At 40.9% G+C, this 23,880-nt stretch overlaps 1 protein-coding gene across 1 annotated transcript in view; it reads left to right on the forward strand.

The window, feature by feature from the left end:
* LOC126088104 (cytochrome P450 6k1-like) overlaps window positions 1-1,828 on the forward strand; it is a 196,790-nt gene extending 194,962 nt beyond the window's left edge. The window contains exon 8 of the mRNA XM_049906200.1: window positions 1,252-1,828. Coding sequence (XP_049762157.1) covers window positions 1,252-1,418 — 167 coding nt within the window. The 3' untranslated portion in view covers window positions 1,419-1,828. The remainder of the gene's footprint in view (window positions 1-1,251) is intronic.
* The last annotated feature ends 22,052 nt before the right edge of the window (window positions 1,829-23,880 follow it).

The raw sequence follows: 23,880 nt of genomic DNA on the forward strand, positions 1-23,880 counted from the left end.
AATACAAATTCTTAATTATCGATGCTTTATGAAAGACTGTTCATACAAGTTGCTTAAATTAAGAAATATAACAATTTTAAGGCAAAAATGAAAAACCAAATCCTCTTTATTTGGACTATGTCCATCGTTTATAGCCACAAAGGTAGATAAGTATTGTAGAAACATGAAAAACTATCATTTTCACAGCATCGAGCACATCATACAAATGCTGCATTTTTGCATTTGCTACTGTACCATTACAATATGAACTGCATACCATTACAACAGAACTGATTTGGAGCCAAGTTGCGGGATTTTACCCGAGAAGTAAGAAGACTGTTCAGCTGCCAGACATACTGGACTAACGTACGCAGCTTTTTCAAATATCACTGCCGAACGTTGGCGGGATATCGAACGGATCATCATAAAAGAGGAAGAGAAAATGCGGCGCCTGGTTGGGTTCGTGGATTCTGTTGTTGATACGCTCGTTGTCAACGTAGCAGTTGACAGTTCCAGAACTCAAATGTATTTCCGGATTCGGACAAGCTAAGAGATTACCAGACGACTGACTGTAATTAATACCTTCAGTGGCTTCAGTATTCAACAGGACGGTGAAGTCCCTACAGTATGCGTTACACACAGCTCCCTCAGAAAAATTACCCTATGTTTAAGTCAGAAATTTTCATCACTCTTGTTTGTAATTAGAATACTATGCCAGCTGAGAACGAGTGCATTTTATGCGTTCCGTCTGGTCACCTAAGAAGCGCGCTGGAGTTTCTCCGAATATTATTTCATTCTCTTTCAAAATTAAATGACATTCGAAGCTATATTGTTTCTTTACTCGTCTTTTTTTACGTCTGAACTGTAACTCCCCACATCACTGCAGGTTAGTTGGCTCGCCAGTGCTGCACACGGTTAATGCGCCGGTAAAGCTGTTGTCTTGCATTATGGCTCAGTCTGTGTGTGTGTAACACAGCATGAAACGTACCCTTATGGTCGTACTTGACTGGGCTGGTCACAGCTTGGCTTCCGCTCCACATGAAAAAAAATCCAATGATATTCAAGCAAATACGGTAGAATACATGGCGTAATGTTTACATCAAGTTTATTCTTATGGTGAACAGAGTATAAGGCTCGAAGCTAACCTTTATTGACTAATCTGGCCAGGGAGAAACCAGTTGCCGCCAAAAATATTGAGAAGAAATATTTATAAGAACTTTTTGTACCAACAGGGGAATGGATTTTATTTGTCTTTCTCTAATTACGTTGCAGGTATGAGACTGGGCCTGCTGCAGACCAAGGTTGGCCTGGTGTACATCTTGTCCAAGTACAGCGTGCGGACGACAGAGGCCACTCAGGTGGACCTGGACTTCAACGCCAGGAGCATCATACTCGTACCGAACGGCGGCATTCAGCTCCGACTGGAGAAGAGGTGCTAGCAGCAAGGACACACAAACTGTTTTACTGGAGTCTGATATTGCCCTGGAATTAACGCTTGTGTTTGTGAACTTGCTGTGATTTGTGATACTTCTGTAGGACTCATTTGCTCGGAAGACCTAAACCAGAACATTCTCAGACTGTGTAATACTTTACTATATTTTCAAAGAGCACCTCAAGATTGAATTTGAGTTGAGCCACAGTATTGTTGCGATCTGACAAATTGTATCAGGTTAGAATTAACAATAATTAACAATGTGTATATTGTGCACTGTCAAGGCAGTCAAAATACTAAAAACATTGTTGTATGCATGATACCTATGTATTATAGACATGTACTCAAATTCATTGCGGTCAGATACAAATCTGTAGACTGTTTGTATTTGTTTATAAATAAAGGTTGCAAACAATTTGTAATGTACTCTGATGCGAAAGAAAGAACGTGCATAGATTTCAGTTTCTTCCATAATACATCGACATGAGGATATGCGTTAGAAGTGTGCTCCATCTCTAGGTTGAAATTTTAATTTTTGTTCTGTTTTAAGTCTGACAGTGAATTAGAATTGGATGTTATCACATGCAACTAGTAGTGACCAGCTCTTTTTAGAATTTCAGCATTCTCTGCCTTTTCGGAGCTGAAACCTTGCGGTGTGGATACGTTCAAATTACTATTTTCAGAATTAGCAGTTTCGAATTTCGTGTTACATCGATATTTAACCAGATGCAAAAAGTCAGGAGTGGCATGCAACAAAACGTGAAATACAGACTTCTCATACCTAGAAAAATAGTAAGTGTAGAGGTGTATATGAGGGTGAGTCAAATGGAAACCTGAAATATTTTTTTAAATACTATTTATTGTGCAGTAGTGGTTCAAAGCTGTATCACTTTTCAACATAATGTCCCCGACGCTCAATGTAAGTCCTCCAGCGTTTACAAAGTGCATAAATCGCTTTAGAAAAAATTCTTTTGGTAGTCCGCGCAACCACTCATGCACCGCGTAGCGTACCTCTTCATCAGAACTAATCTGTAATCATGCTGCAATGTAATTGAGTCTCACTCGGCAGTTTTCCTTCACTATGGATTCAACTGCTGCAGTGTTCTGTGGAGTCACAACTCGTTGTGCCTGACCTGGACGAGGAGCGTCTTCCACTGAAGTCACACCATTTGCGAACTTCCTACTCCATTCGTAGACTTGTTGCTGTGACAAACATGCATCACCGTACTGAACCTTCATTTGTCGATGAATTTCAATAGGTTTCACATCTGCACTGCACAAAAACCGAATAACAGAACGCTGTTCTTGCCTGGTGCAAGTCGCAAGTGAGGCGGTCATCTTTATACTGATACGGCGACGGTATGTGTGCATCTGCACTATGCTCCCACCTACAGGCCATTCTGCACGCTGTTTGTAGCACGCTTACCAACTTACAGGATAACGGCGCGAAATTTCGATTTGTTATTACATTTGACTCACCCTCGTATAAACGGCAGTCAAATGCAAAACGAGCGCCTGCCACAACAGGACCATGGAATAGTCCATTCAAAAGTAATCACCACACGTGTTCAGACATTTACCGCACTGGAAGATGAGACGACTAATCCCTGCTTCGCAGAACGCAGTTGGTCGCTTACGGATACGCAACCGCAACCACTCTTGTACTTCCTCGTCCGACGTCCACGCATATCTTTCCTGATGTGAAAAACACACTTTGAACGATCTGGGCTGTAGGGATGATATTGTAGTGTTTCCCAACTAAATCACTGATTCATCTGGTAGGCAGTGTACTGCCGGCCGTTATATTGCAGCAGGGTGATTCCCGCACTCGTTGCGTTCCTCGAGTGTGGGACCACAACCAGGGTGCAACGCTATGAAGACACTTCGCGGAAACTGCGACGTGCCATAAAATCAAAACGCCTAGGAATGCAGTCAGGCGGAATCATCCTTTTGCACGATAACGCTCACCCCCGTACTGCCAATTGGACGAGGGCTAAGCTTCAGCGATTTGTTTGGGAAAAGCTGCGACATCGTCCGCACATTCCGGATGTTTCACCGAGCGATTTTCACGTCTTTGGCAGCCTGAAGAAAGACATGCGTGACGAGCAGGTGCAAGAGTGGATGCGGTTGCCTATCCGTAAGGCTGCTTGCATATTACACGATTTCGCACGTACGGGAAAAAACCGTACGGGCAAATTTTCTTAGTCGACTGCTGAAGAGCATGAGACCCTTCACATTGTGCGGTTACAACATGGGCACGATTTTTAGTCGTGTTGCAGCCGTCCAATGCCACTGCAGCCACACGGCACCGTGCTGTACTCTCGGCTCAGTGGCCCAGGTGACCAAGTGCACGTTTTCACACTACACGATTTCAGTCGTACGGGAGCTGTCCCCAGTGTTATTTCTACTGCGTTCATATTGGTTTCAGGTTGCGATTTTCCGTGCTTTCCGCTTGTGTGTGTCGCTGGCTTATTTTCACATTATGGAAGGAATTGACGCTGAAATTTTGATATCGCTAGTTGAATCAAAACCAGTATTATGGGGCAAAACTTTAGACATTTATAAGGATAGAAACGCAACAAGAAAAGCCTGGGAAGAGGTATGTTCAGCACTCAACCCAGATTTTGAGAGCATTAGTGATACAGAAAAAAATGCATTTGGTAAGTACTACCTATTAAGCAAAGTAAATACTTATTTGCAAACTTTTCCTTATAAGGCATTACGGCCGTGTGAAGTTGGTCTACCCAGAATTTTACCATCTAGTCGTTAGTTCCGCAAATTTTCTTAAGTAAATAATTAAAAATAAGTAAATAATTAAAAACATGGGGTACTTATTCCCTCAATATAAGGTGGTCAAGGTATAACTAGGCTAACTAAATAAAATAGTACTGAAAGTTTAAAAAAGCAATTTATTTCACGAAGGCTACAGAACACTGATTTTCTATCTGCAGAAGAGACACTTCATACAGCCTTCTGTTTCACATTTGACAAATTATATTTTAGACATTATTTAGCTTCAATGGCATATTTGTTCAAACACCAGTAACAACAAAGCTGTATTTAAAAACTTACCTTAAAGTCATTCCAAGCATTTCGATAGACTGTATACCGTTTCTTAATTGCGTGTTTTGGCGTTGCAGAACATTCTTCAGTCTCCCGTGCAATTCATCGAAGGAGCCAACTGACATACGAAAATAGTTAAGAAACTTTCGGTCGTCGTTTCTCAGGCCTGCAAATAATGTGTAGAAAACTCCAAGTTCCTCACGTCTCAGATTAATTGGATGAACCCAGTGAAGACGATTGCGCCTTCGTCTTCTCCGACGTCGATAAGTATCCATAATGCAATGACTTGTTCACTATCCATAGTAAGAACTATACCAGGTCACACTTTGAAGGGAACTGATGTCCTTGTTTGACGTTTAAAAGTCGTTCAGTGAGAAAATCAACCGACTACGATTTAAACGCGTACGGTTTTTCCCCGTACGGCCGAAATCGTGTAATGAGCAAGCAGCCTAAGCGGTCGACCGCGTGCTACGGAACAGGAATTCATCTTCTCGTCTCCCAGTGGAATAAATGTCTTAAGGAGTGTGGAGATTACTTTTGAATTCAGCCTTTGATTCAAAAAGTTAAATAGGTAAAAGGGTTCATTTGTAGCAATAACTGAAATGAGATGGTATGTGGGGTGAGTACTACGAAGAGTCAGAAGACTGGATTTAGGTGACAGAAGACAGCTAGTGTTCCATTTATGCAGACAAAGTGTGATTTGGAGGCTTCATTTGGCAAAGAAACAGGTTCGACATAGTTGGTAGGACGGATAGTGTGGTGTCACTGCCAGACATCACACTTGCTAGTTGGTAGCCTTTAAATCGGCAGCGGTCTGTTAGTATACGTCGGACCCGCGTGTCGCCACTATCAGTGATTGCAGACCGAGCGCCGTCTCACGGCAGGCCTAGTCCAGAGAGACTCCCTAACACTCGCCCCAGTTGTACAGCCGACTTTGCTAGCGATGGTTCACTGCCTACATACGCTCTCACTTGCAGAGACGGCAGTTTAGCATAGCCTTCAGCTACGTCATTTGCTACGACCTAGCAAGGCGCCATATTCAGTTACTATCATTTCTTCAAGAATGTATTCTGAACAGTTAATATTGTGAATCATGTACCGTCAAGAGCGACGTTCATCATTAATGGATTAAAGTTAAGTGTGAAACTAATTACGTCCGCTTTCTGAATTCTCATTCCTTGTCATGTTCCAGACCTCACGTCAGTATGGTTCTTCCCTCCTCACGCCAGCCTACGTGAGCTAAAACGCGTGCATTTCGGCCTCCACTCGTAACACGGTGTTGGCTCTTCTGCTAACACAAAAGATAGCTCTCAGAAACGATTTCATGGTCTGCGAGGGGAAGCAGTTGAAATTAGCGTGGAAAAGTACTTGGAGTGTGCGAGGACGTGAGGAAGGTGGGACATGATGGTAGATGTACGCCAGCAGGGCAGAGTTCTTAATGACTGGGGATACAGTGCGAGGTTGAAATTCTGATTTTGTGTGAGACACACAGCTGGAGAATGTGTTCCGGGTGTCTGAACGGATATTGGGAGTTTATCAGCTAATAAAGAACACAACTGATGGGAGGGTAAATGGGTATGGAAAGCAATGTCTTGCTTCGGGTATTCAGGTATTCAGATATCCAGAGTTCGTGAAGCTTGAAATTTTCAGGGAGTGCTAAACACTTGGAAAGAACAACAGTGATCTGAGGTCCACGTATTAGTCTAAGGCTTTTTAGTATTTCAGTTAACTCAATATTCTTTAATGTCTTGCCCGATATGTGACACACACTCCTGAAAATATTTCCATTGAGTTCGTTCTTTCCTGTGGCTGCATGTATCGATAGTCATACACAATAGTTCGTCAAGTTCTAAAATGTGATATCTAATTACCACAATCTGTTATCATTGATGCGTGCTGTAGGCATAAGATTCGAATAGTGAATCAACTATCAGAGTTGGAGCTGTGGGCACCAATAAGATGTGGATGCATAAATGTGTGTAGTGGCGCATCATATCCTTTTATTAGTGTTTCATATAGAATGTTCTGTATTAGATCGCCTTTCATGAGGATTTTTGACTGAGTTAAAGTTTCACTGTGAAAAAAGGCAATTTGTGACAAATATGTGGTTTTCAGACATTATGTGTTTCCAATACTCGTTTTCGTGGAACAAATGAGAAAACCTAACGTAAATGTCTATTCCAAATTACAGCCTATTTGTCTGCATAAACGTATAATTTTCGTTGAAAAATATCACAATATTATGAAAGCAATATACCGAGTGATCAAAAAGGCCGTATAAATTTGAAAACTGAATAAATCACGGAATAATGTAGATAGAGAGGTACAAATTGACACACATGGGTTATTATTAGAACCAAAAAAAAATACAAAAGTTCAAAAAATGTGCGACAGATGGCGCTTCATCTGATTAGAATGGCAATAATTAGCATAACAAAGTAAGACAAAGCAAAGATGATGTTCTTTACAGAAAATGCTCAATATGTCCACCATCATTCCTCAACAATAGCTGTAGTCGAGAAATAATGTTGTGAACAGCACTGTAAAGCATGTCCGGAGTTATGGTGAGGCATTGGCGTCGGATGTTGTCTTTCAGCATCCCTAGAGATATCGGTCGATCACGATACACTTGCGACTTCAGGTAACCCCAAAGCCAATAATCGCACGGACTGAGTCATGCGCAGTGACTGACGTTTTGCTGTCCAGCGCCATCTGTCGGACTTTTGTGAACTTTGTTTTGTTTTTTGGTTCTAATAAAACCCCATGTCATTCCAAGCATGTGTGTCAATTTTTACCTCTCTATCTACATTATTCCGTGGTTTATTAAGTTTTCAAATATATACTGAATTTTTGATCACCCGTTAGTTATATTCAGCGAAATAGGGACTTTACCCTGCAGTTTGAGAAAGGCCAAAGTAGGGTTGGAACTGTAAAAGATTAACGTCACATTGCCCTTTCGGCGGAATTGCTATAAAGGCTCGCAAGAGTTTTTACTTCTACATTTTCCAAACCGGCAGAGACGGATATCAAAGAAGAGATTATTCAGTGTAGATGTGCTTCAATTGCAGTGCACAAACAGCAGCAGCATTTTCATGAGGCATTACAAATTGCTTATTAGCTGGAATAGCATTGGCAACCTTAAAGGGATTGGAGAGCGTGGGGATTCCCCTTGTCCCAGAACAGTGTCAATCGCGTGGAAGGTTTGAATGTATGGTGAGTGATTTCTCAAGGCATTACAGCTCAGTGGCCATTAATCAATACACGAGCAGTTCCCCATCGAGTAGAGGTTTCTTGTAAGCTGTAGAGGAGGCGGGACAGATGAGAACGCCGATGAATGGGAAAGAATCCAATCACTTTGCAGCCCCAATGACAAATGCCTGAGAGGCCTCAGTAGTTGTAACTTACCAATCTGTTACATGTCCTCTGCCTCGCTGAATTTCTGCTTTAGTCTGCTCCGTGTTGTGCCTAATTGTGATGAGCTGGCATTAAATATTGAACACGACACTGCTTAACTTAGTTTTTCATTCCTCTGCAAAGTTATTCACACACAGTTCAGTTCAAGATCAGCTGTCTTAGAATCTTGAACGTCCATATCTTAACACACATCAGTAAGCTACAGCAACTCAAAGTTTCGAATCTTTCACAAGTGGCAATGATCAGCAAAATAACTATACAGGGTGGAGAAAAGTTGTGTTACGAAATTTTAACTCTGGATAGCTGATGCCAGTAGGAACCAAAATTACTAATGTTGTGTAGGTCGACAACGCACCATTTTTAAACTACAGAAACTTGGCGCCACGCGCTCCGATTGGCCGTGGTATTGCCCTGTTGCCGTTTGTCGGTTGACGGGCAGCGCTATGGTTGTTAGCTGACACAAACGTCCCTCGCCCCGTCACTGCCCCAACGTGATACGTACACGTGTCGAATAGGTCTTGCTGTTTGTCTCCAGCCAGCCGGAGTGGCCGTGCGGTTCTGGGCGCTGCAGTCTGGAGCCGAGCGGCCGCTACGGTCGCAGGTTCGAATCCTACCTCGGGCATGGACGTGTGTGATGTCCTTAGGTTAGTTAGGTTTAATTAGTTCTAAGTTCTAGGCGACTGATGACCTCAGAAGTTAAGTCGCATAGTGCTCAGAGCCAGCCATTTGTTTGTCTCCACCCCAAGTCAGAGGCATTCACACGTAAGCTTCGCTTCGAAGCACACACACGTCACCTGCGATTTAGTCATACAATAAGCATGGCGGCACAGTGTTTATTTGAAGAACAACGAGATATGGTTTTTGTTTATGGAGTAACCGACGGTAATACGCATGAACCTTGACGGTTGGATGAGGAACGGTACCCAGTAAGACGCCACTCACACCTGCAAACGTTTACAGCAATTCACCGGCTACTTGGCGAAACAGGCTCGTTAGCGGGATATTATGGTGATGCTGGAAGATCTAGAACATTTGAAGAGACTGTTCTCGAATGCTTCGAGGAAGCACTTACAAGTACTCGAGCGGTTGGACAAGACATGGGGTCACTCATCGTTTAGTCTGGAAGGTTTCGAGGGATGACAACCAACATCCATTTGGTATCCACCCTGTCCAAGGCCTAAATCCTGTGGCGGACTATGAACACAGGCTAGGGTTTTGCCAGTGGTCTCTGCGACGTGTTGCACGAAATCCCGACTTCCCCGCCATTGTGTTGTTTACCGACGAGTGCACCTTCCATCGGGATGGCCTTTACAACACTCGAAACATTGATTACTGTCAAGGGGAAATCCTCACGTCTTGTACGTCCATGGACACCAGGAATGATTTTCGCTCAACATTTGGGCAGGCATTATGGGTGACCATCTCATTGGACCAGTCCATCTACCTCCTCGACTTACCAGGGCAAATTACCTCCACTTTTTGCAAGAAACTCTACCCAGCTTGCTGGAAGATGTTCCCCTGGACATTCGGCTACACATGTTGTTGCAGCATGATGGAGCGCCCGCACATAACAGTCGTGCTGTGTGCTGATATTTAAATGAACTCTTCGACGGCCGGGAAATTGGCGGAGGTGCTCGTAGGACATGGTCCCCGCCATCACAAGACCTCACGCCACCGACCTTTTTCCTGTGGGGATTCTTCAAGGTTCTAGTTCACCCACCCAGACACGAACCACCTAGAAACGAAGAGGAATTTATGGATCACATTCAACATGCCACCAATCACATCAGGGCAATGCCAGGAATCTTCTAAGGAGCTCGGCAAAACACCGTTCGACGTTACCAAGCTTGTGTCGCGTCAGAGGATCGCAGTTCGAGCACCTGCTTTAAGTAAACAATGTCCCAGCTATAAAAAAAAAAACTTTCCAGGGCCGACACAATTTGTAAAAGATTTTCTGTATGTGAACTAACAGCTCTTGACGGGTTTGTTCCCATACGTCTTGTCATGAAACTACAATGGATGTGTCGGGACCCAGACGGATTCGCCCCAGGCCACCAGAGTGGAAGGCTGGCGCGCTACCACCAAGCGTGCGGGCCGCTATGGATACATCGCGATCTCTGGCAGGCAAAGCATTCGCGATCACGCGTTGTCCAGAGCATCTGGCAACAGCGCAATCCCGCGGCCAATCGGAGCGCGTGGCGCCAAGTTTTCGCAGTTTAAAAATCGTGAGTTGTCGGCCTACACAACATTAGTAATTTTGGTTCCTACTGGCATCAGCAATCCAGGGTTAAAATTTCGTGACACAATTTTTCCCCACCCTGTAAATAAGTGGCAGAATAAGCGAGAAATATCGCCTTTTCAGTATGCTGACCTGTGGAGCTTAACTGTATGTTACACAGCATAACAGGCCAGGAGACACAATCCTATCAACATAGTGCTGTCATCTGACGTGTGTCCAGCTTTCCTTGCTGGAACAGAGACCATTGGAACAGCAGAAAGTTCCACGGGTGAAGAAGGCCCAGGTCACAGCAATCTATAAAAAGGATAGAAAATCGGATGCACATAATTACCGGCCAATTTCACTGACATCGATTTATTGTAGAATCATAGAACATATTTTGCGTTCAGACATAATGACCTTTCTAGTGTCTGAGAAGTTCATCTGCAGAAACCGGCACCGTTTTAGGAAACAGCGGTCATGCGAGACACAGCTGCCCTCTTTGCGCATGATATACAACAGGCTCTAGATACAGGCTCCCAGGTTGTGCCATATTTCTCTACTTTCGAAAGGCGTTCGACTCAGTTCCGCACTGTCGCTTGCTCCAAAAAGTGCGCGCTTACGGTCTATCCGATGACATATGCGGTTGGATAGAAAGTTTTGAAACGTCCCCTTAGAAAAATTATACACGACTGTGCTTAAACTGACACACAATATTTTTAGCGCAACGCAATCTGACTTTCAAAAATCCCTACAAAAGTATGGCCCTGACCAACTTTAACCTATACCTTTCACAAATCACTTACCTCACAAAAATCTTCGTTACTCGAACTACTGCAATACAGCGAGCGCCACTACTGCCAGCTAAATAAAAGATTCAAACTACGGAAGGCACTAACTACTGATAGGCATAGTTAGCAAATGAAAGATTTTAATAGAGAACTAACAATGTATTTACCTTAATAGTGTTGAAAAATCATAATATACATAGCAGTTCATGACATCCAGTCTTACAAATCTCAAAACTCCGCCATTTCTCTCCCCACATCCACCACTGCTGGCGGCTCACCTCCAACTGCGCAACGCTACGCGCTTTTCACATCCAGCTGCCCAACACTACAATGGCAGACAACAATGCAAACTATCCACATACTGCACACAGCACAGCCAGTGATTTTCATACAGAGCGCTATGTGGCGTTACCAATAAAAAAACCTATACAGTCTACTTATATAGCCCCCATGCTCCCCACAAAAAATTTTACAAATTGTTTTGGGCAGTGGCCAATACAGATTTGAAAAAATTTTTCATAATTACAATAACAAAGATATCAAATGCACACACTTATTGATACAATGTTGGTCAAAAGCTAAAATTTTCTCACAGTCCATAAAGACAGTCCTGATCATTCATCACAGTAAAACTGCCCTTTTCTTTTCTCAAAGTCTGAGCAGTAAAAGACAATGCACACAGAAGTAGTGGATTTCCATGCAGTCTTGAAGAAGTAGTGTTGTCCTTCCAATGGAAAGACAGTGCTGACTCTTGACATGCTGACAGGTAATGGGCCACAACAGAGCAAACCCACAGCAGAGTCATTCGACGTTTTGAAGAATATTGGTAGGTAGGTCATCACAGAGCAGACCCACTGTAGTCCTGGTAGAGATTACGGTATTGGTGGGCCACCAGAGGTGCAGACCCACTGCAGTCCTTGTAGAAATAATGGTACTGGTGGGTCATTAAAGATGCAGACCCACTGTAGTCCTTGTAGAGATAATGGTACTGGTGGGTCATCAAAGATGCAGACCCACTGTAGTCCTTGTAGAGATGGCCAGCAGCCATCTGTTGTGACTGTGCAGGTGCACAATCAACATTGAAGAGTCTTGCAGATAATATAGTAAGTCCATAACCACCACTTGTGCACTCACAAAGTTTTTTGGAATTGTCCTTAGAACCAGCAATGCTGTTATCCAGTCCCTTGCTGAATTATTAACACACATGCAAACACTAACAGTCCCTACTTCTCGCATATTGTCCATATGCAACAGAAACGTGTGCAGTGAAATGGAACTTACAAGTTAATAATATGATGAACTGGTGTCAATTACAATTTTATAACATAAGAATACAATTACAAAGGTACAAAATACATCTTTAAAGAACATAACAGTACAGATAACATTTGTAGTAACACATGCTTTACAAAAGAATAGAAATAAACATATACATCAGTGTTACAGGAATTATGACATAAATACATACATAACAGATCAGAATAACTTTCGAAACATAAACTTCACACATGAGCATTAAAACAGAACAGAATTAATAATGTCTAAACATCTTTACAAAATAAATAACATAGTATTAGAAAAATTCTACAACATAACAACATCAGCTAAACACATAAAGACAGGAAAAACACAAATACACAAGGGTACACAAACACATAGAGGGATAAGACAGGAGGAAAGGACAGGGTTTGTTTTCATTGTAACATTTGGTACTGCAGTCCAACCCAAAACTTCATTCCATACATCTTTCGTCTTATTTCAACATTTGTTTCCACCAAAAAAATCCTATCCAAGCATGCTTTCTGATGTATATGTTGACACATTTCTTACCTTATTATTTATTTTCCATTATCTTACCTCATCATTTATTTCCAAGAAAACCCTACCTAAACCTGTTGTCTCTAAACCCTACTTTTTTGTCCATATCCTCTTTCAAAGTACTTTTTGGCCAAACCATTTTCTTATAGCTTCTCAATGCATTTCTTCCAATTCATCACAACTCGTTGTCTTATTAGCCTACCCCATCTTAAGCTAACTTAAATCTACTGAGCTCAGATGCTAAACTAAGAGACGAGGCAATGCAGCAGCACAAAACAATTAACACAAACAGCAATGACAAAAAAATGGAAAATTGCAAAGCAAGCTACAGTAAATCTAAATTACCAACCAATGCAACATTACAACTAATATGAGCCAATGTGCAGCAACAAGAAAAATAAATCAGTAGTAATACTGGCTTAACAGAGTAATACAAAGTGAAATTTAGTAGCACTATGCCTGGCAAACAGCAGCAGCAAATGCAATAACTTATATCTAAACATCACAAAGCTCAAGCAGAAAAAATATTACAGTAAAAATGGCCATGTTTAATACCTATGTCACATTTTAACAATAGAGTGATGTATCACGATAACTTACTCTACCAAAAAAATTACCAAGTAGTTGAAAAGAAAATTACGTATGCAATTACTGTTATTAATCCCTTCTTATCGTTCTTTCCATTCCAAGTGTTCCTTTTTCGAAGAATATGGATCATAAAATTATTATTTAATAGATCTGTTGGCAGAAAGTGTTCACATTATCAAATGTACTTAATTTTATTTTATAAAACCAATGCTGCAACACAGCTGGAAACCAGATATTAAACAAAATGAGCAATCTCTCAACTAGAAAGACAATAGATGTAAAATGTTTCTCATCATTTCATTAGGCATTTTAGTAAATATCATAAATTAAGAGCTCCACAGTGTAATCATACGTTTTCAAGTCTGAGCGTGTCGTATTTGCGATGCTTTCTACAAAGGAGTGTCAATAGCGAGGTTAATGGTCTCTTTTTTTCTCCACCTAATGGCTTTTTCTCCAGGTGACTGTCGCGCAGCTGGGTGCTTACAGTGACCTACCCTCCTTACCGAAATACTTACGACATCAGTTTCTGCTACAGTGACAGTTTGATAAAAAAAAATTCACAGGTCGAGAATTTGAGTTACAAATGTGTAGAAACAAAATCCTACCAATACAACAGAGTCAAAAAAATTTTTGGCGGCATTGTGATACATTCACACATTTACACACATTTCATAACTCTTAAAATACGATTCTTGGTTTCCAACATCATTTTTCACAAACCAGAGTCCCTAACCACTACTCATTGTTCCTTACTTTATTACACATATACATATTCGTCGACACTTCTTCAATATTTCATCATAATAAATACATAGCATAATCAAATTCGTCATATAGCATCAGCTTATTGATCATAAACATACCTCAACAGCATATACACATTTTCATCGTAATAATAACATCATAAAAACTCAGCCAAATCTCAAAAATGTTGTAGCTTCCTGCAATAATTTCAAAACCTAAAAAAAATTATCTGCTCATTTCAATAGTGTCATCTACCTCAATCTTACTTTAAAAATCGTGATCCCATACCAAACATATCATTCAAAGCTCTCATAATATCACAATGGTTCCGAAAAAATATGAACAGTTCACAAAGTACAGACAAAATACAATTTCGTAAGTGTGAAGTTATGTAACAGTGTAATTACGTAAACATCTGTCACTGATGAAGTAAAATAAATGTTTGTCTCTCTCAGTTAAATGATCAGATAGCTGTGTAATTTATGTGTTAGAGAAATATGGTACCAACGTGTAAAGTTGTATAAGCAAATACCATATTAGCTAGGGCTCCTTGTGCTTGCCAAACACATGGTACACAAAGTAGGCGTGTACCCCCCTGAGGATTAATGTAATTATACCCTCAGGTGTTACAGATTACAGCAATGGAATGAAATGTAACACGGAAAACTTTCTTTGTAATTCAAAAATCTTGAAAAATAAATGGTTTAAGTACAAAATTAATCACTCAAATGCGTGTCCTGTAGCGCTAAATGTGCGTCTTGCGGTAAGATAATTCTGTGGAAGTGTCGTAATTATCGTCCTCTGTAAGCAAAGTTCTGCTGAAGTCAATGTACTTACCTCATCATAAACGAAAGTGAAATGCTTTGTGTATAGATATCGTAGTTATTAGGTACATTACCGTGATCAAGAAAGTACTATACTGTAACGTATTGTTGTGCTACGAAAAAGGCTGTCACATTGTAGCTTATTACTAAAACATGTTTTACTTTCCAGAAGAATTCAGAAAAACAGATACACTGCAAAAGCAACAATGTAAATTGTGTCACACATTAGTAGCATCGTGATATAATCGTGTAGCTGTCAAAGAAACCAAATGCTAAGTCATCTTTAGTCCCACAGAAAGTACTTTAAATCCAGAATGTATTTTCAAGTAAACCAAAATGTTGCATTAAAATCTCATTAGCAGTACTAGTAAATGTTCTAAGTGTGTGAGCCTTATAGTCGTTACGTAATCGTGCAACTAACAAGCAAGAATGTACAAATAACAACACTGTGTCATCTGTTCACTATAACAATACATTCGTAATTTTTGTTTAAAAACGTTCCCTAGGTTGTAGACCGGATAGTTAACTTTAGAACATAGTTGCACGTTAACAGTTTCTAAGTCTGACAAAACATACTAGTAATGTAAAGTGAAAAGTTATGTGGCAAAGACAAAGTTAAAAAGCAGATTATCTTTCAATAAATGGTTTTACATGTGAAATGTGGTGTAACCCTTTGCTCTTCCTAGTACGCAGAGTTTCAACTCAACGCAATTATCATGTGGTATACGTCGGTAAGGAATACTGGAATTTTTCTCAAGGTTAGCGTCTATGTTATTTTTCCCTGAGCCAGCGGGCGCATGTGGCTGCCTGCGGTGCGAGTCATTGTCTGTTTCTTTGTTAGTGCATGTCGTTACTGGGATTAGAAGACCTAACTTCTACAAATTCGCCTTGCCGAGACGGCCCAGCTCTGTTAGAATCCCGCCAGTTCTGATGAAATTCACGTCTGTCGTTATGATTATATCGTCTGTCGTCATGTCGGTAGTTCCTGTAGTTTCTTTCTTGTCGGTCACGTGGTGGAGAATTTCTCCCTGAATCGTAACTGCGCGCTGGACCGTTGCGTCTAAAGTTATTCTGTCTCCCTTGATAATAATTATTTTGGTTCCCATATTGTCTGTTTCTCTGATTTTCTCTGTGATAGTCACTACCGCGGAGAGGTGATCTTTCCCTGTAATTTTTACTACTCTGCCAACGGTTGTCATACAGGTGGTGTGTGTTTTGGTCACGATTTGTGTTGTGAGAATAGTCTTGTCGTGTCCAGTTATTATTTCTTTCATCGCGGAATTGCGACGGATGTGACCTGTAATTGTTGTGTTCCTGTTTTCGCGTTCCGCGATTGTCAGTGTCAATTTCTAATTCTTGTAAGAGTCCCTGAAAAGCTTCAATGTCATCTTTGCAATGTCCTGCCAAAATAATATGTCGTAAATGTTCAGGCAATTTGATTAAGCAAATGCGGATGAGTTCTGAGGGGCTGTATGGGTTTGACAGGTACTGATTCTTGTGCAACATGTCTTCAAAATATTACACAGGACTGGAAAATTCAGATTGTTCGAAATGTTTCATCATTATGATGCTATGTTTTACTCGGTCTTGTGTAGTTTGAGACCAATTTGCTGAGAGGAAGGCATCGTAAAATTCTCCTGCACTGTGACAATCATGAGTGACAGATCGTATTCTTACAGCTGGTTCATTCTCTAAATAGCCACACATAAATTCTAATCTGTGCTCTAATGACCAGCTGGGAGGAAAACAATGAGAGAATGTCGTTGCCAGAATTCTTAAATGTTTTAAATTTAGGTGTAGTAATGAACAGCTTATAGTCAAAATCATCATGTTGGCGAGTCGCATATCGGTCATTGTTACGTCGTTTCGGCGGTTCCATTTCAAAATTCGGTGCACCTTGCCAATTTCTTTCATAATTTCGGAAATGCGCTGTGTTATTATTTTGTGGCTGTTCCGTATTTCTATGTCCCTCTTCCCGTATTGGGGCGCGAGTGTCCTCTGAAATACGTAATTCTTGTATTACCTGTGTCAGCTGATCTTGTACTTCCCGGTTTTCTCTTTGGTGTTGCGTATTTATTTGATTCTGATTTTGTTTGAATTTCCTAATTTGTTCGCACTCTTCTGTGTCATTAAAGACTGCCGGTTTCGTGTCATTCAGATTATCATCTACCTTCGTAGATAAATTATTTAGCTGATCCGAAAGTTCAACTACTTTCTCTGATAATGAACTAATTTCCTCCATGTGTCTTTCTGAACCAATTTTCAGAGTATCTACTGTGTCCTTTAAGTTTTCCTGAGTTTTTGCAAGTTGCGTAGCCGAATCGGTAAATGCAACTGAGTCAATTTTAGCTTGCAAGCTCTCATGATTTTCATGAACAATAGTTTGCAGTTCTTTTATGGCTGCTTCGTGATTCTGTAATGCATTTTCATGCCGCGAAAAAATAGCTTGAAAATGCTCACAAATTTGTGTTTTTACATCATTACAGACTTTTTGACATTTCGATTCAATGTTATGTAACTCAGTAGTTAAATCTTCACGTGTTTGTTCAAGCTTATGTTCCACTGAGTCTAACTTTTGAAGCTTTTGTTCCATTGCGTCTAACTGTTGCTGTGTTTGTTTCTGGTGTTGTTCCATTGTGTCTAACTTTTGAAGCTTTTGCTGTGTTTGTCTCTGATTTTGTTCCATTGTGTCTAACTTTTGAAGCTTTTGCTGTGTTTGTCTCTGATTTTGTTCCATTTGTTGCATTAGCTGTAATAACAATGCATTAGTGTCTGCAATTTGTTCCTCTACGCTTTTCGGCAGTGCGTTTGCACCGGCAACATTCACATTTTGACAAGCAGAAAATGTGTCTTGACTAATTTGAGGAAACGGCGAGGACGCAAAACCTGAATCTACAGTATTTGCAAGATTGTGTCCAGTCATTTCGGGTTCCTGAGGCAAGCTGTTGCCGACCGATCGATCGATAATGCTTCCCTGTTCACTAATTGTTTCACTGCCTACACCATTATTTGCAGCCCGCTCCGTTGCCCTATGTACAATTACCAAATTACTACTTTGAACATTAGTTAATTCATTACACAGTGGCGCTAACACACTGCTTTCGTCTTCACTGTCATTTCTCAGTTTACTTTGGAGCCTAGTATTACGTTTTTCACACGCCATTATTGTCACAATATTTCACACGATAACACAGAAAAGCACAATTTGAAGAGCAAAAATAAGAGAACACATTAACATAGCACTGAAAATAATATCTAGTTAATTGCAGCTGCGAAATACTTGGTGCAAATCTACATGCATGACACAACTGTTTTACTGTACAACAATGAAAGACTGCAACTACAAAGGAGATTTTCTCTACAATTACGCGCTAGCAATAAACAAAAGCTACACTAATTACACAAACTACAAGAAAAAATCAGAAGATTCCAGTGAGGTATCCTCGGCTAAGGGTCGACATATGAAACATCCCCTTAGAACAATTATACACGACTGTGCTTAAACTGACACACAATATTTTTAGCGCAACGCAATCTGACTTTCAAAAATCCCTACAAAAGTACGGCCCTGACTAACATTAACCTATACCTTTCACAAATCACTTACCTCACAAAAATCTTCGTTACTCGAACTACTGTAATACAGCGAGCGCCACTATTGCCAGCTAAATAAAAGATTCAAACTACGGAAGGCACTAACTATTGATAGGCATAGTTAGCAAATGAAAGATTTTAATAGAGAACTAACAATGTATTTACCTTAATAGTGTTGAAAAATCATAATATACATAGCAGTTCATGACATCCAGTCTTACAAATTTCAAAACTCCGCCATTTCTCTCCTCACATCCACCACTGCTGGCGGCTCACCTCCAACTGCGCAACGCTACGCGCTGTTCACATCCGGCTGCCCAACGCTACAATGGCAGACAACAATGCAAATTATCCACAGACTGCACACAGCACAGCCAGTGATATTCATACAGAGCGCTATGTGGCATTACCAATAAAAAAACATATACAGTTTTCTAACAGACAGAGAGTAGTATGTCGTCCTGAATGGGGTGACTTCAACAGAAACAAGCGTGTAACTTCAGGTGTGCCCCAGGGCAGCGTAATAGGTCCGCTGCTTTTTACGATTTACATAAACGATCTGGTTTATGGTATTGACAGCGGCATTAGACTGTTTGCCGATGATGCTGTAGTCTACAGGAAAGTAGTATCACACGAAAGTTGTGAACAAATCAATGAGGATTTGCAGAAAATAAATGCGTGGTGTAATGACTGGCAGTTATCTCTCAATATTAGCAAGTGTAACCTACTGCGTATAATATGGCGAAAATCGCCATTAATGTACGAGTACAAAATACATGCCCAGTCTTTGGAAGTGGTAACATCCGTAAAGTATCTGGGTGTGACTATTCGAAATGATCTCAAATGGAATGATCAGATTACACAAGTAACGGGCAAGGTGAACTCTAGACTGCGGTTTATTGGTAGCATCCTGAAGTGATGCAGTCCTTCAACAAAGGAAAGTGCTTACAATACGTTAGTTCGTCCAGTCTTAGAGTATTGTTCGTCTGTATGGGACCCTTACCAGTTGGGTCTCATTCAAGAGATTGAAAAGTTCCAAAGAAGAGCGGCAAGATTCGTGACTGGTACATTTAGCCATCGCGAGAGCGTTACAAATCTCATAGAAAGTTTGAAGTGGGACACACTTTCAGATAGACGACGGGCTAAATTCCGAAATCCGATCTTCGCCGAGGATGTAGAGCACATATTATTACCACCAGCTTTCAAATCGCGCAATGATCACCGTTCAAAGATAAGGGAAATTAGAGCTCATATTGACGTGTTCAGACAGTCGTTTTTCCCTAGTGCGATCCGCGAGTGGAACAGAGGGGGGGGGGGGATATGACTTTGGAGCGAATTGTACCCTCCGCCACACACCGCTTGGTGGCTAGCGGAGTATATATGTAGATGTAGAAACAAAAAAAAGAGATGCCAACTGGACCGAAGTCAGGACATTAGAAGATACGAATATGAAGCAAAAACTGTTTAACAAAATGGCTCATCTTCTTGAACTATAGGACGTGAAACTAAAATAGTCACCTACGAGCACCAATGTTCTCCGAGATGCGCGATGTTTTGAGTATGTGATGTGGATCTCGTAAACAGATACACTAACAGATCTGCATTTTTTTTTCCATTGCGCTTTAAGCTATTTACGAGTGACGCGTGTTCTCCTACATCTCAGTCACGGTAGTCTGAGTGAAAGGATTCAGCAATAAGACTTGGGATGCTACAGGTCAGACAAACTGCCTCATATTTTTGACGCCGTGGAACAAAGCGGTGTATACACCACATGGAATTCCGTGAATCAGGTTGCGGATAGCAAACTGTCGAGAGCAGCGACTACTTCAAGGTTCTCTCTCCTTGATTACACCACAGTGAGGAGATGTAAATTTGGTGTGTCACTAGGATACAGATAATAATACTTCAGAGAAGATGAGACTTCTGGGGGCATATTCCTATATCTGTATTAACATGATTTTATGTCTGTATGTGAACCAGGTTATGTCTGAAGGTAGCACATATGGCTGCACTAAGATAAAGATAATTTTTTTTCATATTGCTCCTGACTGTCAAATTTTTAATTAAAATGGAGGCTGCTAATCATCTGGATCAGTACTAACAAATCTTATTCGTAGTCAGGGCACACAAGACGGATCCTGCTTTACAACCTTTGTTACCAGTCAATAGAGGTCAGAGTGCCTAACAATTTTCGTAGTGCTGGGTGTCTGTTTGCTCTCACTGGCTCAAACAGGTGCTAGGATTGCACGATTCCTAGATAACAGAACGCAGCATGTCATTCTCAATGGAGAGAAGTCTTCCGAAGTAAGAGTGATTTCAGGTGTGCCACAGGGGAGTGTCGTACGACTGTTTCTATTCACAATATACCGGGCGATCAAAAAGTCAGTATAAATTTGAAACCTGAATAAATCACGGAATAATGTAGATAAATAGGTACAAATTGACACACATGCTTGGAATAACATTGGGTTTTATTAGAACCAAAAAAATTCAAACGTTCAAAAAATGTCCGACAGATGGCGCTTCATCTGCTCAGAATAGCAATAATTAGCATAACAAAGTAAGACAAAGCAAAGATTATGTTCTTTACAGGAAATGCTCAATATGACCACCATCATTCCTCAACAATAGCTGTAGTCGAGGAATAATGTTGTGAACAGCACTGTAAAGCATGTCCGAAGTTATGGTGAGACATTGGCGTCGGATGTTGTCTTTCAGCATTCCTAGAGATGTCGGTCGATCACGATACACTTGGGACTTCAGATAATCACAAAGCCAATAATCGCACGGACTGAGGACTGGGGACCAGGGAGGCCAAGCATGACGAAAGTGGCGGCTGAGCACACGATCATCACCAAACGACGCACGCAAGAGATCTTTCACGCGTCTAGCAATACTTTGTTTTATTTATTTATTTATATTGGTTCTAATAAAATCCGATGTCATTCCAAGCATGTGTGTCAATTTTTACCTCTCTATCTACATTATTCCGTGGTTTATTAAGTTTTCAAATTTGTACGGTGTTTTTGATCACCTGGTATATAAATGACCTAGTGGATAACATCGGAATTTCTGCGAGGCTTTTTGTGATGGTGCTGTAATATATGGAGAGGTTGTAACAATGGAAAATTGTATTGAAATGCAGGAGGATCTGCAACGAATTGACGCATGGTGCAGGGAATGGCAATTGAATCTCAATGTAGACAAGTGTAATGTGCTGCGAATACACAGAAAGAAAGATCCTTTATCATTTAGCTACAATATAGCAAGTCAGCAACTGGAAGCAGTTAAATTCCATAAATTATCTGGGAGTAGGCATTAGGAGTGATCTAAAATGGAATGACCATATAAAATTAATCGTCGGTAATGCAGATGCCAGACTGAGATTCATTGGAAGAATCGTAAGGAAATGCAGTCCGAAAACAAAGGTAGTAGGTTACAGTACACTTGAAACTTCCTGGCAGATTAAAACTGTGTGCCCGACCGAGACTCGAACTCGGGACCTTGTTCGCCCATTGCTTGAATACTGCTCAGCGGTGTGGGATTCGTACCAGATAGGGTTGATAGAAGAGATAGAGAAGAGCCAACGAAGAGCAGCGCGCTTCGTTACAGGATCATTTAGTAATCGCGAAAGCGTTACGGAGATGATAGATAAACTCCAGTGGAAGACTCTGCAGGAGAGACGCTGAGTAGCTCGGTACAGGCTTTTGTTGAAGTTTCGAGAACATACCTTCACCAAGGAGTCAAGCAGTATATTGCTCCCTCCTACGTATATCTCGCGAAGAGACCGTGAGGATAAAATCAGAGAGATTAGAGCCCACATAGGGGCATACCGACAATCTTTCTTTCCGCGAACAATACGAGACTGGAATACGAGGGAGAACTGATAGAGGTACTCAAGGTACCCTCTGCCACACACCTTCAGGTGGCTTGCGGAGTATAGCTGTAGATGTAGATGTAGATGTAGATTATCGTCTCCACTAGTCTTAAATACTTACAGTAGACGTAACAACTAAAATATTAATTTAAATGTAAGGCAAATGATTGCTGACAACTGCCTTTGTAGATACATCATTAACGCCATAACCTACCAGGTGCCATGGATCCATGTTAAAACAATCGTTCTAACGTTACCAAAAGAAATATGAGGAACCGACTTCAGATGCACACCAAGCTCGAACTCTTGCGGGAATCGTCGAGATGCTGCGAGCAATGAGGCTACTGAGCAGGGTTACGACATCAGTAGTGCGTGGTATAAGTTGTGAATTTGGGTCTGACAGGCGGCTTGCTAGGGTAGTCTGTGCAGTTGTGGTGACTGCTGTGTCCGGATGGTGTAGTGGTCAGTACTTCTGCCTGGTGAGCGGGGGACCCGGGTTAGAATCCCGGTCCTGGAGAAATTTTCAACTTGCCCCACTGATATAAATCAATGCCCTCGACCAGCTTTTGTACCAATGAGTCACAGGTTACAGAATCTATTAGTTTATTAAAAGCTCCTCTACAGAGTACAAGTAATAGAGAAACGAATTTTCTAATTTCTGAAATGAGAGTAAAAACTTTCAGTCCACATCTTGTATAATACAATACATTAATATTAACGACTAAAAATGTTGACAATCGATTGTGAACTTTTATAGCAGCACCTAATTGATCCAAAATCGGCATTTTATTAAAATGATTAATGCTGATTATATCATAGCTTATTTGGACCAAATTCTTACAGAAACGATTAACTGAAATGACAGCTCAGAGATTATCCTGGTCGAAAGATAAGCTTGTTTACTAATTCAGACCAGCTGACGCAACACCGGTCAACAAACTCAACCTCTGATGGTTCGCGACCTGCCCTTATCAAGTTTTTGTTGCATTTCTTCACACTTCTCGCTGGATTTTGGTCCTACAAAGAAAAATGTTATGTAATTACGGTAATACCGAAGCATCGCAAACAATCAAGAGAAATTATTGTGGTCATTCACCTTCTTATTCTGTAACCTTGAAAGAATCTGAATACTAAGACAAGAAACAGAATTGCATAGCACCAAACGAATCTTTAGATAATGATTTTTGAAGTTCCTTGTTTTTCAGTAACGAAATAAGAATTAAGTTCCCTCTGAAGGAGTTTCCGTTTGCTGCAACACACACCTCTGTCATGGAGTAACCTAATCCGACTTAACTCTGGTTGGCAGCAGGAAGATGCCACGTTCAAATGGGATTACGAACAACGAACCCGGCGTTCTTCACTTGGCTTTGCCAGAGGTAAAGGGTATCTTTTGATAAGTGTTAAAATCTGTGACTCAGGTGAGATTCGAACAAGACCCTTTCACAATACTGTGTATGATCACGTCTACCGAACCGCCCGAATTCACAATAATGATGTTCAGAAACACAGACTTGTCGCCGAAAGACTTACATCGAAAT

Source organism: Schistocerca cancellata, chromosome 6 (genome assembly GCF_023864275.1).
Source record: "Schistocerca cancellata isolate TAMUIC-IGC-003103 chromosome 6, iqSchCanc2.1, whole genome shotgun sequence".
Classification (NCBI taxonomy): Eukaryota; Metazoa; Arthropoda; class Insecta; order Orthoptera; family Acrididae; genus Schistocerca; species Schistocerca cancellata.